The sequence below is a fragment of the Perna viridis genome, chromosome 8, assembly GCF_037379345.1.
Source record: "Perna viridis isolate PV_CMFRI_1.1 ecotype Kerala chromosome 8, ASM3737934v1, whole genome shotgun sequence".
Classification (NCBI taxonomy): Eukaryota; Metazoa; Mollusca; class Bivalvia; order Mytilida; family Mytilidae; genus Perna; species Perna viridis.
Genome location: NC_142452.1, coordinates 47,608,953 through 47,626,482, shown reverse-complemented (window position 1 = coordinate 47,626,482; position 17,530 = coordinate 47,608,953). Strand labels below are relative to the sequence as shown.

The 17,530-nt window shown below is 32.9% G+C and overlaps 1 protein-coding gene across 1 annotated transcript; it reads right to left on the bottom strand.

Annotated features, from left to right (window-relative positions):
• Positions 1 to 9,923: 9,923 nt before the first annotated feature.
• LOC148610787 (C-type lectin galactose-binding isoform-like) lies at positions 9,924 to 15,255 on the bottom strand. The gene is made up of 3 exons (XM_088543238.1): positions 15,219 to 15,255; positions 13,290 to 13,472; positions 9,924 to 11,038 (listed from the first exon to the last, which is right to left on the bottom strand). The coding sequence occupies exons 1-3, from the start codon at positions 15,253 to 15,255 to the stop codon at positions 10,806 to 10,808; spliced, it is 453 nt and encodes a 150-aa protein (XP_088399364.1). The 3' UTR covers positions 9,924 to 10,805.
• Positions 15,256 to 17,530: the final 2,275 nt, after the last annotated feature.

The following is a 17,530-nucleotide window of genomic DNA, read 5'->3' as shown; positions in this document are numbered from 1 at the left end:
GGCATAATTTCCAAGACGGTGCACCACTATCGTTTGCGGTCAGGTTTTCCGTATTATAGCGTGACAACCCCAGCATGTAATACGCCAGGGGTACCCCATTCCACCACCTTGGGCACACTACCCAGTTGCTCTGTGGGCAGGGTTCTGTGCACTATTTAGTCGCCTTTTACGACAAGCTTAGCGCTGCTGTAGGCCTATTCTTTTGACACCCGGACCTGCACGGGTCTTTTCGGATTTGAGTGTATTATTTAAATTATTTGAATTGGTAAAGAATTAGAATGAAATCTGAGGAGTACACCTGTGTTAACTATTGTGTCCGACTATCTAATCTTTGTTCTTTTTTCTACGATTATGACGTTTGTGTTTTTCCTAAAATGCTTTAAACGGATTTATATAAAGAACGTTTGAAAGCTCGATATGTCAAATATATCTCTTTAAATGAAGTAAACTTCCCAAATTCTACATACATTGCATTACTAAAATCTCCTTCAATGTTTCAATGTGACTTTATGATCAAACCTGTACAAAATTTAATTACATAATTTAGTCGTGATGAAATATAAGTGCTAGTCTGTCTGTAATAACTTTTTGATAGGTGTAAGTTATTGTAAGAATCAGGCAAAATGGGAACAATCAGAAACATGCATGTCAAAATCCCACCGATCTGACAATATGATTTCACTCAAGGACGCATTCCTTATTTGAAAATGATCATTATTTGATCTCTGCATCTTTTGTTCTGTACAGATAATTTTCAACAAAATGTAAGAAAAATTAGGTATTTTGACAGATTTATCTGCCCTTAAAATGTTCCTCTTCATTACATTTCAGTGAAATCATTACTCAAATTACCAAAATGATACGGAAAATCTTTCCTGATTCCGTGATTCTGATGGTGCAAATAATCAAATTACACTTTCAAAATGGTGGGTTTCATACCATATTGAACAAATTGCCTGACTTTTACAGATAACGACACTTAAGAAGTAATGCTGGTAGTATTTGAAGATTGAACAGGCAGGTGATATTCTTTTGTCTGCAGTTGTAATATTATGAAGTGTATTTCTTTCCAAATTCTTCATACGGATTTACATAACACCATTATTTCACCTGAAAGTCTAACTTCATCCCTTTAAATAATGATAACCTCTCACACTTAACTTTTAACATTGTCTGTTACATAAATTACATTGCTAAATTCCCATCCTAATTGTTAATACTAACAAATAAGTTTTTGGAACAGGGTTATGTTGCTACAAGATTGAAGTCATCCCTACAGAAGTTTTATGGTCGTCATCATGAACTTGTGGATCGCAATGATGTATCCATCAGCACCATAAAAACTGATTTATTCAACGTGTCATAGTTTTCCTTTCCTCGTTTGTCTACCCTGGACTTGACTTTTTATGAGCAACTCGAAGGTGTTTCTAGAAAAGCAGAGGGCGGTTACCCTACCGGTTCTCCTGGTCCATGCTCACATTTTTAGTGGAATCCGAGTTGCTCATTTGCTTTTGTTACTTTTTATGTTTGATTTTAGTTACTTTATGTTCTTTGTTGTGTATGGCTATTTTCCATGTCTGGTCTTTGTCTCTGGTGTACATTCTTTTGATTACCACTATAACCTTGGTTCCTTTGATTATTCGTTCTCTCTACTATGCTTTGCAGGTTATGTATGTAGACTCAACACCATAAAATTCGTCTTTTTACTTCCAATAATTTATAAGGAGTCGTCATACAACTTCAACCGAACGGAGACTAGCTCGTATGGTATTTTAGATATTCATGTATGTAAAAAGGATCGTGACATGATTTTTGTCGTATCAAAAATAACAATTGTGGTCATATATGCTTGATCTACATAATCGACAAAATTGTAAAAGCACATTCAAATCAAAGAATGCAGATATCTATATTCTAACCCTAATGAAAGCTAGGGGGGTTAAATGCACTATAAAAATTGGTTTAACCAACCATTTTCATTGAAAGTATCTGTAGGAATTCAAGAACTTTGAGATCGTTTCCAGCTTTCAGGTTTTTGACTTGTTATTTTCATTTACCATACAAACTTATCTTTTTGATTGTTGAATAAATCGTTGTACACGTGTATGAATGACATCTCATCAATCGCATGAACATTGAATACATAAAAACAAAAGGAGAAAGATTTCATCTGTGACATCAGAAGCGGAAACGGAATCCTTATCCCAGAGAAAACGACAGCCAAAACAAAGTAAAGCACACACCTTGTTACTTGTTACTTCCTTTGCTGCCTGAATGAAACTAGCATAGCCTTAAACAACACAGCCTTTGTTTGTAAAGCTCATGGCCACGACTGCCTTGTCAAGGAATTGGGCTTTCAAAGTAACATCCCAGGTGATGCCACATACAAACGTACTACTTTTGACAAAGATCCAAAGAAACGTATAGCTGGATCTTCATCAAATGCCAAATCACCTTTTAAGGAGATTCTACGCACTGAAAGATGGACAGCAAAATATTTGCATTACTATCAATATCCTGTCATAAGTGGGTACTTAAATATTCTACAGATTTACTTGAAAACCTTAAATATTGCAGTTTTTCGGAAATTAGTTTTTACTTCTAAATCATTTACACTACGTTACCATTTGATAGATTGAAAGAGAAATCAAAAGAATGTAATCTGAGGACAAAGACCAGACATTGAAAACAGACATACACAACAAAGAACATAAAGTAACAAAAATCATACATACAAAGTAACATAAGGAAATGAGCAACTCGGACTGCATTGTGCTTGATTTGCCTAATTGATAATCTATTTGTCACATTTGGAGGAGCTATTTAGCAGCAATACGTTGGCATTCCAATGGGTACTTATCATGCTCTTCTCCTACACCTCCTGAAACGTGTAGCATTCCCATTTAAGCCTGCTTCGTGTGCGTGTGTGTTTCGTGTACACATTTCATGCTTCGTTCTTCGTGTATCGTTAAACGTTCTTCATACAACGGTTCTATATTCTGATTAGATGGTAAAGAAAAAACTCCTGTCGTAGATCATTTTTATGGAATACCGTTTAAATTTCGTTTTCTATGCCAAAATCAGTGTACCTTTTGCATTAAAAAAAATCAGGAATCAATACATGTAGGAAATAATTGGATTTCAAACATTCGTACATCATTTGTACATATATATTGTAATCAGCTGAAATAGAATACTGCAGAAAGGCCTACCGAAATGGTCCGGGTAAATTTTCCCACATTATAGCTTTTTGTTTGTCGTTAGAGATTAAAAAAATATTAGAATATTTTACCTCAGTTAATGAACTTTCAATATTTTCATACTCCCTGACCAGTGAAAATGATTTTGCAATATACCATGTATAATAACATGGACATATCTACAATGCAATATTTTGTTTTTAGACTAATAAGATTGTATCACATTAGTTAAAAGGGCTAAATTATTTAAAAATATAGTACTTTTCACCAATATTTTATGCAATTTTGGTATTTTTATTTTAGCCTGGAACAAGGCAAATGTGTTCCCAATGGTCCACATACAACAAATATGGATATTTTACTTTCTTTTCATATTCAGAGCAATTAGATGGTATATTGTATCGCATAAATCAAAATACACTATTATCTAAAAATTTAGTATACTTTACCTCAACTTTATGAAATGTCAATATTTTCATACTCGGAGAGGAATGAAAATGTTTTTGCAATGTACCATGTATAATAAAAATGGACATTTTCCGTACAATGCAATATTTTCATTTTTAGACAAATAAAATTGTTTCCCATTAATTAATAAAAGCTAAAGTATTTCAAAATAGAGTACTTTTCACAGGCCCCGTGCAGGTCCGGGTGTTAAAAGAATAAGCCTGCAGCAGTGCTAAGCTTGTCGTAAAAGGCAACTAAATAGTGCTCAGAACCCTAGCCGGGGGCTAAGGCGCTTTGCCCACAGAGCAACTGGGATGTGTGCCCAAGGTGGTGGAATGGGGTACTCCTGGCGTGTTATATGCTGGGGTTGTCAGGCTATAATACGGAAAACCTGACCGCAAACGATAGCGGTGCACCGTGTTGGGAAAGACGCCACGTTTCTTGCACGTTAAAGAATCCTACTGTGGTATTCTCCCTGAGTAGGAACCATAGGGCTCCGCCACAGGAGGCTAAATTGCCCGACCCTACCCACCTCCCCCTATTTTCAGTGGCAATTAAAATTTGCCGACCCCATTGTCCTTGTGTCCCATCTCTTTTTCATTTCATCATTATTTCATGTTCATTTTATCATCCATTTCATGTTCATCGTCTGAATATAGCTGAAATATTGCTGCTCGGACGTTAAACCCCAACAAACAACAAACAATCAAACCAATACTTTATGAAATTTTGGTATTTTTATTCCCCTGGAACAAGCAAAATGTGTTCTCAATGATCCATATACAACGACTTTTGATATTTTTCGCATTAAAATTAATATTTTTTCGTATTTAGAGCAAGTATATCACATCGGTCAAAAATACTCTATTATCTACAAATTGAGTATATATTATTCCAAGTTTATGAAATTTTAATATTTGCTTACTCCCAGCATAGTAAAAAATATTTTCGCATGTATAATAAAAATTGACTTTTTTTTATACCGAAAATGCATTTTTTTTATTAACACAAATAACATGGCATCGCATTAGTTAAAATAGCTATCAATTATTTCAAAATAGAGTGCTTTTCTCACAATGACACAAATTTAACAAATATTGGCAATTTACAAATAAAACTGTTCTATTTATTTCATATTCAAAGCAATATGATTGAATGGTAAAAACACAAATCAACTACTTTTTTTGAAGTTATCTTTAATTTTAATTTTAATTTTCATACTTCCAGACCAATGACAATGTTTTCGAAATGTACGATGTATAACGACAATTAACGTGTTTTTATATCAAAACATTTATAGACATTTAAAAATTGTGTATATCGAATCTGTTTATTAAGCATAATACACATTAATGTAAAATTACATGTAAGATGTTAGCAATCAACAAAATACGACGAACACGTACACTGTATATCATAAATTATTATTAGATCCGTTTTGCAAGTTCGATTGCGCAATATACTAATTACTGAGAAGAATACTTCCGGCGGACACGATCATTCGTTTATCGTGCTTCGTGTAATGTGTTTCGCGTGGCTTTCGTGAACCGTGTGTTTCGTGGGATAGTGTTTCGTGTGCTTCGTGTGCGTGCGATTGGGAACGTTACACGTTTCAAGAGGTGTAGCTATAGCCGACTTGTTTTTGTTTTCATTCGAGTCTGCAATTCTGCAGAATCTTGTAAAGAATAAAAATGAATAAAAGAGATGCTTAATCTTTTAATTTCACATACAGATATATTGATGATGTATTGTCCATAAATAACCTTTCCTTTGGTAAATGGTTTCCTTCAATATATTCACCAGAGCCCAAAATAAAGGAGATTACAGAATCAGCATTTTTTTACATTAATCTCGTTTCCTCTGAAACAAATGAGAAATGATTTATCTGTGTAAACTATTCTTTGTGCTGGTGTAACCACTTTTAACCGATGCTGACATTTTATCATTCAAATGCTATTTAATTATCTGCGCATGAGAGAGAAAGGTATTGAGGTGTAAAACCTAAATTTAGCCCACAATTTCGTTTGAAATGCCTGAACCTAATCAGAACCATTGCAGTAGCAGTTACTCCGATGTAGTAATATCCCTTTTGTCACCTTAATTGACTTGATTTGATTATTGATCGGATAAAATTTCGATAATTTTGTTGATACTATTATTTGATACAGGTTTGAATCTATAATAACTTGCCTTGTCATAGTTTCAACAATTTAAAAGTCTTTCTATCTGCTATGCTTTGCGGGTTATTATCTTAAAACCACAAATTCGTCTTTTTTTCTATCCATACGTTTCCAACCAAACGGACACTTTTGTATAAGAAAAAAGTCACATTTATATCCCAATATCTTTAATCGTTTTTGAAACATGGAGAAGTTAGTAACAATATCCCTGTCGCCTAAAAACAGTAATGGCGGTCATATTATATGCTTGATCTACATAATAGGCACAATTTGAAAGCGGATAACTAAAAATGCAGATATGTTTCAGTACAGATGTTTTAACAAATGTGACGAGGAAAAAAACAAATGACTACGAAAGCAAAGTGATGACATTAGCTCAAATTGACTTTTGATCCATAGCCCAGAAAAAAATCCACCTGTAAAGATAGCCTTCTTGTTCGTTTCATCCAAAGAGAAGTTAGATAGATATATCATGTATATGTCGATTTCATCTGAAGCATCCGGACGTACCACATGGCCATAGTATATTTTATTTTGTCGCTATCTATTCACAGTTATCTTGCTTTTTTTATTTATTAAGACACCATTATATAATAATTCCTGTGTTTCTTTGTTACTTGTTTTCGACCTGCTGTATTGGATTAGGGTTGCCTCAGGCCATACATGATTTTAATAACCTGTTCAATGCAGAAATCATTACATAATATCATAGTAAAACAATACGATGGGTTTTATCAAAGTAATCGATAGTTTTGCATTGAAAAAAAGGGTTGTGTAAATTTTACGGTGGTAAATCACCACAATTTCCAGTTAAGAAACGGTATTTGATCTGGTACTCAATCAATCGATGAGACTGAATGACATAATTTAGCCAGAAGCGTGCTTAATATAACCAACAAACTATTGGGTTAAATATAAATAGGCTGGTAGAGTGATATAACTAAAGGCCTACGGCTTAGAAAGATTGTTTAAAACGCTCCATTTAAGTTTACTTTATTAAAAATTCAAGACCTATATATATAAATTCATATCTGCATTTTTGCCGAATATTCTACTTTCTCGCAATCCTTTGTTAGTTATCTCCCTAACAATTATACGCACCTTTGCACGTAAAATGTTATGAGATTAAAAAGGCAGTTCTTTAGCATTGGTTAAGGATTGCAGTTCTCTTTCAACGAGCGTATCAGCATTAATCTAGAAGAGAATTCACTATATTGTTTAATATGTAATTTTATTAATATAAAAACTATTTTCTAACAGAAATTCTCCTTTTCTTGCTTTTTACACTGTAGGAATGGTCTGTGTGTTTGTTTCGAAAAGAAGGTTTCTGTTCGTTTTCCCTTTTCAGTAGCATCTTTTTCTCGTACGCAATAATTTCACTTTCTTTTTCATACAGTTTGTACAGTTTTTCACGTTATCACTTCTATATTTCTTGTATTCCATTGTTTGCTTATGCTGCTTTCGTAAAATGTCTATTTTCTACTCACTTTTCAGAGCCTGGTAAGCTGTACTCCCAACTGGAATGTCACAGTGTAAGACACTGCACAACTCAAGGATGGATTCACCTGGACCAAGATTTACACTATGGATGGCTGAGTGTGCCCTTCCAGAATAGTTCTTTTTGTACGTTACATTTGAAGGTAAGGAACGCCTTATGCTACGATTCACACGAGTTAGTGTTCATATTAAACCTGGTCTTCTCAAGTGCTTTTGGTCCGAGGCGCTTATTTACTGCGATACGAATAAATCCATGTTTTCATGGGTATGCATGATTTTGAATGTCTTTGGTAGTAGACTTCTCCTCTTGAGCCACTCATTCTTGCCACATACAAAGGAATGTTTCTTGTATAAGTCATGTTTTCCCATGTAGCACCGGATAACTGCATCAACTGTATGAGACATCTTTGATTTAACTCTTTTGAAATTTCCTCCAATTGCTTAATACGTACAGCAAGTTCAGAATTGCACCTTTTAGTTAAGTCTATTGCAAAGTTATTCAGTAGCTTTTGGCGTTGCTTTTGTGTCCGTGCCGGCATGATTTTTAGGAGACTTTTGTCTTTTTTCACACTTTTCCGCATATTTTCCGACAAATGCCTGGTATCAATGAAATGCTGAGGCTAAGTTTTTGATTTTCCCTCCTCATACAAATCAACTGCAGCTCTGTAAGCTGAACTCTGGGTCAGTAACTAAATAGTCTACTTCTATGTTGTCTTTTAAAAGGTCTTCAAAGCACTCCCTGGCCCAAGCATTATCATCACCAATGCTCTTCACCATTGGAATATTAGCACTACATCCATCAGTACATTCAGAGTGGAGTTGGCCTGAGTCAATATCAACATCTAGTGAAGAATGCTCTGAACAGAACTTATTTTTGTCAACCAAATTAACAATATTATGTTTTTTGTTACATTTTCAGCTGATGTATAGAAAACTTGATTTGCTGGTTGGAACGGGGTGAGTCCAACACCTGAGTAGGTTCTGTTGCTGTACATGCCATCCATTTGAACACTAATACGTTGTGGATTTTTCTTTCCTCGGAGGCGGTTTATTTCAACTAATTCTTCCCTTCTTCTTTACATGTCTTTTTTTACAACTTGTACAATGTTTTTATATACCTTATTTGTCCTTCTTTGCAGGCTAGAGGCTGCTGGAGTTGAGATATTGCCACTTAGAAAGATTTTGCGTAAGCTTGTAGGACTGATTGGAGTCTGACTCAGGCCAACCAGTACACCAGTTATGAGGGTTTTCTACTCGGTCTGCCGGTTTCAAGTTCCTCATACTCTGTATACATCTTCGAAAAATATTTACACGTTGCGCAAATAAGTCTAAATCTTGATGAAAAACCTCTTTTTTTCTTCTTTGTCCAAATCGTATAGTAAAATACCATCACAGTCTGGATTTTTTATCATATGCTCTCTAAATGCGAAATTCCACATGTTTTCTGACTTGTAAAGACACAGCACTCTGGGAATCAGAATTCAACCTGAATTAGAAAAGAAACCATATTTAATGTCCTACTAACACTATAGTTATTTCTATATTCAAATGCAATTTAGAGTTATCTCCCCCTTAATTTTAATATATTTTTGTAATGGAGCATTTATGTATATTGGGCTGATATCTAGTTGAATTATTTCCTACTTTATAACTTGAATAAAGGTTAATTACTATACGAAGTGCAAGAATTTGTGTTCTTGGAAATAAATTTGCAAGTTTTAATGAAAAAGCATACTAAATAGTTTGAAAATTGTGCACATATGGCATATATATTTTTTTTAATCTACATTAATAAACTGTTTGATTGTAAGTTAATTACGTTATTTATTATTACATGTCCTACTTTTTTTCTTTTTAGCTCCTTTCTTAGATTTGCTAGCAACAGGAACGGATTTAGATTTTGGTCGCAGTAACTTGGCCGCACGACTGGACCGCTCTGCCTTCTCCTCAGGATCAGTGTATGGATCATTAACAACCAGTTCATGAGTTTTCCTTGTAAGTCTAATGTATTTAGGTATTTCTAAGTCACTTTTCACTGTTGAAAGTTTAGTCCTTGCTTTGTTGTGAGGTAAATTCCCAGATTTAAATGTGTATTTATTTCCTTTTTTGAATCCTGACATTTTATAAATTTGAAATGTTGACTCTGTTAATTTAGCTTTGGTAAGTGTTGGTGTGCTCTGATGCAAGTTTATTTTATACCCTTGTTTTTACAGTACAAGTTGATGTGAAAAGTTCAGTCTTTGCATTATTTACAGGATAAACAACAGGTGCCCCCCTTCAAACATATAAAATTCTTCAAAGAAGCCATGTGATGATGTTATGGCTCTTCTATAGTTATCATGATGACAAGCAAAATGTGTTGCTGTCATTCTGGTACCTCTTATCACGAACAATTAAAAATTACATGATAAAGTTAGAAAGTGCATCTTCATTTCACTTAATTTAGAAAGTTTTAAGGAAAAGTTCCTACTTTTTGCCATTTTTTTTTTTTTGTATTTTACTATAAGAAGGGTAGATTCTACCCTTAATGAATTTAGATTTCAACTTGTACATGCATAAAAGGAGTATTGCCTAAAGTATTGGAAAACATAAGTCATAATAATTTCTAAGATATTTTAATAAGAAATGTTTCCATTTTTAATTTTTTTATTTTTGCTTTCTGTGGAAATTTTTCAGCACTGGCCGCAAACTCGCACTCCAATCTCAAAAGGGAATATCTCGACTAAATTTAACGGATTTTCACCTAACTTGGTTTCTGTACTTGTAATAAGATGTGCTTTATAAATGCGAACTTGAGTACTGATGCTTCATTTTTTCTATAGGATCCAAATGCGCAATTATTTGTTTACATTCTACCAGGAACTTTTTTACCCCAACATGGTACTAAGTACTGAATACAGGGTGGTACCTGATTGGTTGGATATGGCTTGAAATTTATTTTCATTTTAAAGCTCACCCATTTATGATTGATTTTATTTTGGTAATAATTAATAAAAAAAGTTATAGGGTTGAAATGATTTCTCATAAATGAAATCTAGGTGCTTCATTTTTTTCCAGTGTATTTTGTGCTGAATTTTCAAGAGTCCATAACAACTGAAATTATGATCAACTTTTGCCGCATGACCATATACTTTTTTGTGCAAGTAATATGTTTTTCTAGTTTCAGGAACTGAAACCCATTTTCTACTAATTTGTGTGGTTTTCTTGAAATTAATTTTCGAACTACATAGGTACCCTATGGAAAATGCATAACAAATAATTGTACTCTTGTATCCTACAAGGTTTTTACCACGAAGAACCCTCAGTTATCTTCCTTTAGACACTTCCAGCAACAAATATATTAATAATAATAAAATAATATAAAATAAATGATAAGTTTAAATTAACTCAAACCCTAGTTAAGAAATAAAAATGTCAAATAAGTTGCAGATTGGAAACGAAAGAAAAAACTGAAGATCGCTATTGAAGACAAAAACTTTGGTTATAATTTGATTACGCAGATTCGTGGCTTCAACACCTCACAAGGTTCATCATCAAATCTGTAGACTTCAGTGTAACACCAGTTTTCAAATTTATGTACTATGTATATACAAACATCAGGTATATTCAACACATCTGGAGATGGATAACAGAATTTCGCACTGTCGACAACTGCACCAGTTCCCCAGATTGGCACGTTATTTACAAGGCGTGCGTTTACTGCCACTCTATCATCTGAAATTCAAAGTATATAAAAAGAAACAATTAGAAATATTTTCCTTTTTATATTCCGTATACTTTTTATCTGAACTCACCTTACATGCTTCAAGGTTAAAACCAGAACAAAACGTATAATAGTAATAGGATAACTAATTGGAAAGAGTGAATAACCAAATTATTGTCACGAGTGCCGAAGAACGATTTGATTTAATGAATGCACTTATTTAGTCATGTTTTGGTTATTCACGATAACCAATTGACTATTTTTTTAATATGTAGACTTTCGTCATAATAATGTATCGATATTGTTAACAATAATTTTAAATTCTGAAAACGGAGGATTGATATAAAAGTTGTGAAGTTTTGACAGGAGAAAGAGCGAGAGTGAAATTACCGAAATTATTTCACAGTGTGAATTATCGAAATTTAATACACCGGGCTCATTCGATAAAATACTATCCATATCTACATAATAAAAATAAATTATCCAAGGCTAATGAAGGTTAGTTTTTTTTTTTTACAACTAGCGTGATACGATATTACATAATAGGTAGATAGCAATATACTGTTTTTTTTTCTAATCATAAAATATTCCGATTCAGAAAGACAAAAACAACTGATTACGATGTTCGAACTACTGTAAAAGCAGACAGGGGCTTATTATACGTAATTAATACATTTCTTAATATCAAATATTTGGTGATTGGAAATTCTTAAATTCCCTCATAGAAACAAAGTTTGACAATTAAATTTGTGTTCTACTGTAGTAAAAAAGGTCTTTTAAAATCATGTTTAATGATTTTCAATATTTTTTTACATCTTTAACATTTAGTACATATGTACAAGATTTAATTTTTGATTTTTGGTAATTATAGATTAAAAATGTTCGCGCTCATACGATTTCTTAACATATATATAACTTGACTGAACTAATTTTGTGTCACATACATTCGCGTGATTTTAATATTTACATATCAAATATATGCAGCAATAATAATGAGACCATTTTTTAATTGAAAATGTTGGCTCCCTTTTAAAAGGCAGAAATGTATGGTGAGTGCCTCCACAACAAACAGGATATTAATATTGCCATTCTTCACAACCATTCAATTTATAGAAATATATCATTTTTATTGAAGATATTGGACTGAAAAAAGTTCTGCAGCCAAACATATGGTGCCAATTTTGACAATTTTACATGTGAAACAAAACCGTATGATCATTCAGGAAATTTCAAGCGTTCACATTCATAAATTTGAAAAAAAAATCTCATTTTTAAGAATGTGGTCTGAAATCTATGTATCATCGACATACTACTTATATAACAAATATAGCATTTTATTCCATAGTTTTAGACTGATAGGTATTTTATAAGTCTTCGCCTGAACTTTGCAAAACTATGTCATTTTTCTACCAGTCCATTCAGGAAATATCACGTATTCACACATTCATTTGCCAAAAAAGTCTTAATTTAAAATTTATATATATATATGTGTGTGTCATTTTGAACTGAAATATGAGTTTCGCAACCACCAACTGGATACCAATATTGCGATTTTTAATATTTCAAACGGTAATTTTGCTCCATTATTGAAATTTTAATTGTTCGCACCCATTTAATTTGCAGATCTATATCATTTTTTAGAAATGGACTGAAATAAATATGTCGCAGCAGCAAATGTGATGATTATTTTAACATTTGTTTTTAGATTTTAAATAATAATATCAGACCATCATTAAAATTAAATGTGTTTGCATCCATACAATTTACAGAAATATATTAATTTGTGGAATTAGGACTGAATATATCTACACTTGAAAATTAGTGATTCCCCATTTTAAATTTGAAATAATACAACACTATCCATAGATGCACTGTACGTTATTTAGATTCATTTTAAAAATTAAATTCCTGCACGATTTCTAAATATATGTATATTTTTAGAATATGTTGCATGATTATTTCTCATACAGCTCAGAGTGGCGATAATACACAATGCAAGTAACGCGTGATTTCGGTAATTCCCGGACCCGGTTGCAAGATTATAAAATTAATATTGATTACACAAAATGTTTCGATTCCTAAAGCATTATATGTGTTTGATAAAACATTTACTTCTTCTCTTCGAAATGAGAAATGCGCATTTAACAACAGGAAATAATGCGATGCAATGGGGGATGGGACAAAGGGCTTGGGACTATGGGGAATGGGGCAATGGGGTATGGTGCAAGTAGTAAGTTAATCCCTTACAGGGACTATACGTACCTGCATACACCCTGTTATCTATATAGTCCAGAAATTCATTCAAAACACTGTCAGTATCAAGAATTGGTAAATCAGCACCTTCAATTTTACAAGCTGCTAGACTGTTATTCCAATACAGTCTGTCCACAAATAACTTAGCACAAATGTGGCTGATGGGCAGATGGTCATATCCAAAGGGACACACTGAATATGAAATAAAAGTACTACATGAAAAAGATGAAGTTTTTTTCTTTTAAGATTTGAAGATCAAGATACAAATTAGATACAACAATTAGTTTTGCGTTCTTCTTCAATTTAAAAAAAATCGAAACACTACTATGGTTAGTGAGTTCAGCTAAAGTTATGACTATATACTTATGCTGTTGACGGCATATTTTACCGATCTTTATCTTTGTACAATGATCTTAGGATTTCGTGTTGATAACATTATTTTTTGCTTTCATATTTAATTGATAATTTGCATTTTGACTTCACATAATAAAAAATATATTAGATTAAGAGATCATTAAAATTACAGATGCCATAGAAATGCTTTTTATTAAATTTGGCTAATTTTCTCTACTTAACGAATGACAATTTAAATTCTACTAATGTTATGTGTTTTCGAAAGACTTTCCTATTTTAAACAATAAAATGGTATCCTACAAAATAAAAATGTTATACGTTTTGATGTGTTGTTGATAATCTTTTGAAAGTTGTCAATACATTAGACACTCAAATTAATACTCTAGAACCTCTTTTCCGCAGAAATTTGTGTACTTTGCAATATTTTCCAAGAGGCAAACACATAAATTCTGAAGATAGACATTTTAGTATCGACAAATATAATATCTAAGAGACAATGACACCTTAATTAAATCAAAAATCCAATTCCATGGCCGAGATGGTAAACACAGGAAAGATTGACAAATAGCATAAACAACTTAGCAAACAAACAGATTTTAATTCCTTTACAAATAAAATATTGTAGAAAAATAAACAAGACTAATAAAGAAAAAAACTGAACATGCTTAAAAATATCACTTTGCAACTCACATCAGGGGTGCAAAAAAGGTAAACATGTCCTGCTCCGCCAGCCTTGCAAATGATCTTACTTGATGTAAATAAAACGAAAATAGTGGAAAAAACCACAAAAAATAGTCTAATGTACTAGTACTGTGCAATCAAAAATATATTTATACATTTTTATGAAAACGTAACCCTCGAATGTTGACCGGTTAATATTCAACTTTATAATTACATATTATTAAACAATGAAAACAAATAATTACCTTGTATCAAGAAAAATATTCTTAATATTTTTAAAACATGACGTATTTCTATATGATTTTAGCGCACGTACATAAATGTCCAGCGAATAAAAACTTACAATGAAGTACTTGTGTAGGCACCGTGTATTCTCAAAAGAGTAACTATGTAGTTCGTTTGAATCAAAATCAACTGTAACTCATAGATGTCAAGGTTTTTGGGTGGTACATTAAATATGATGTAAAACTTCATATATCTTGTTTCATCTAGGTCAGTCAAGGGAAACCCCGATGCAATGTGACATACATTGGTGGTTACCTCAGGGTACCACCACATGAAAACTGATCGTAAATAGTGTTGTTGTTTGGTAACTTCCTCTCAGTATGGTAGTTTAATATTTTACATTGTGCGTAAACGTAGTATAAAATCCAAAATATCAGCCTGCGCAAAAGTCTTTTTTTTTGTGGAAACATCATATGTGGGCAACCGTAAATCGCTAACTTGTGCGTAAACGTGTTTCCCCCAAATATATATATATATATTTATAAACCAATTTAAATGCTACTTTCACTTTGAATTCACTTCCCTGACCCATTATTGCGGGTTTGTCTGATCTGATACCTATTCCGGTTTTAACAGTACGGCTATCGTTAGCCTCTCATGCAATGTCAGGTTTTATACCAACCTGTCTGATGGCTCGTGCTGAAATGGACGACATCTTCTCGTTTTGTGAAGGGACATTTATCCTGATACTGTAAATTCACCAATAGGCACTCTTTATTTCTCTTCTTAAATTCCACTGATTTGCAACGGGTCGAATAAATTGCACACAAAACACACTCTATTGCAGACCGAGTGAAAACCACTCCTTCAATGTTATTTACTGCCTGTGAGCCAGTAAACGGTGATATGTTCCATTTTGATGCGATTGAAACTGCAATTAATATACCGGTAAAATTTGCATGTACTTACAGTTTAAGGGTTTTGATAGAGCAATCAAGGAAACCAAGGTTATAGCGGTAATCAAACGAATGTAATCCAGGTAACTTTCCAGTAATCATCAGCTGCGTTAAGAGTATGCTCCACCAATGAACTCGATAGAGGCAAAGCGAATCCTAGTCAGCACAATGTCTCTGATATCACAGAACGGCAGCCATATGAGAACGACAATTTAGAGCGCAAGCAGAAAAGCAGAGGATGCTTACCCTACCGGTGCACCTGGTCCATGCCCCAAGTTTTTAGTGGAGTCCGAGTTGCTCATTTACTTTTGCTACTTTCAATGTATTATTTTGATAACTTCATGTTCTTTGTTGTGTTTGTTTGTTTTCCATGTCTGGTCTTTTTCCCTGGATTACATTTTTTTTCCGCTAGAATCTTGGTTTCCTAGATTAATCTTTTATAACATTTACGTTTCATTCACGTGATCAAAATTGAAGCCAAACTGTTACTTCAAAACGAAACTACTGGAATAGTAGTGGCTAAAAAAGCTTGCACTGTTTCAACATTTTATGGACATAAAAACTGTATTTATTTACCGGACTTACTGTGCGTGAACCGGGGTATGGTAACGAAATTTGTGTAGAGCACCTTGTGTTGTCAACATATTCAAAATACGTAGTTTTAAAGCATCCGTCAAAAAAGCATATATTTTTTTCTTGTGAAATTTGACAGAACGGAAAAAAATAATGAAGCTATGATTCCCCATAACATAACGCTTAAAAATCAACGTTGTTACACACAGCACAATAAAATTAATCAATATACTATTCATATTCAGGTATCTAAAATGCAGGAAGTGAAGGAACTTTGATTTCAACCATAAGAACTAGTACACGCTGTTACGTTTTTAGTGCAGTAATAATAAGTGCATTTGTTGAACAAACAATATATATTTATATTTCACATGAAGTCGTAATTTCATGAAATAACTCTCGGTTATTTGAACACTGGCTTACATTTAATTTTCACAAACAAGTTTAGGATGCTACAAGTACAAAGTTTTTTTGTCGTCACCATTGACTGGAAGATCGTCAAGATGCATTCATCATGAGAACCGATTTAATCAACGTGTCATTGTTTACCTCTCATTTATCCCGCACCTGATAATACTTGATAAATAGCCGAGGACGCTTGCCCTACCTGGTATATGCGCCCACATTATAGTGAATCGGGTTGCTCATTTACTTTTGTTTCTATGTATGGGTTTGTTTTGGCGATTTCGTGTTCTTTTTACTTGTCCAGTGGTTATCCTTTGATATATTTAATTATCTATTTTTATCTTAAATAGAATATTAGACGAACTGATTTTTCAATTTTAAATTTGCAATTAATCTAGGCTCTACATGAAAACGAACGTGATATCATTTATCCAAAAGGGCCACGATTCAAATATATTGTTATCATTTTAAAAAAGAATAAAAATGAATTGACACTTTTTTATGATTTACACTGAAAAAAATGAACTAATTTTACCACTGTAAAATGAGTGCATGGTAGTACAAGGGAACATTGGGAAAAATAATATTGGTTTATTCTTTTTTCTGTGCAATTTCTGTAGACACAGTGTATCAATCATAACTATCTTTTTTTTCGTTTTATGATAGTATTATTAATACAGTATTTAAGACAACTACAGCTAGCATGCATATGCAACGTTTCAAATGCTTATTATAGGCGGTTTATTAAATTTATTATCTAAGATAAAGTTAAAACGATTTTTTAAACAATAAAAATAGTCATATTAAATTATATTTTTGTAACAAGTAGGTATGGTGAATATGTCAAAAAGACAGCAACCCCACCGCGATAAAAAAAAATATTAGCCCAAGGCCACAAATTGGTCTTCTGGACTAGAAAAGGAAAAATAGACACACACAACAAAGAACTTAAAATACTTCATACATTTTAAAAAATTTTTTTTTAGAAACTCCCGTCGAGTTGCTTATAAAGAGGGTAAACAAAAGGAAAGGAAAAGATCAAAACATGAGGCTGAC

Coding starts and splice junctions, on each gene's coding strand:
- LOC148610787 (XM_088543238.1), bottom strand. CDS start 15,255: ATGTCGTCCATTTCAGCACGAGCCATCAGACAGGTTG. Junction 13,473..15,218: donor ACGAGCCATCAGACAGGTTG/GTATAAAACCTG, acceptor TTTCATATTCAG/TGTGTCCCTTTGGATATGAC. Junction 11,039..13,289: donor AGATAACAGGGTGTATGCAG/GTACGTATAGTC, acceptor TTTGAATTTCAG/ATGATAGAGTGGCAGTAAAC.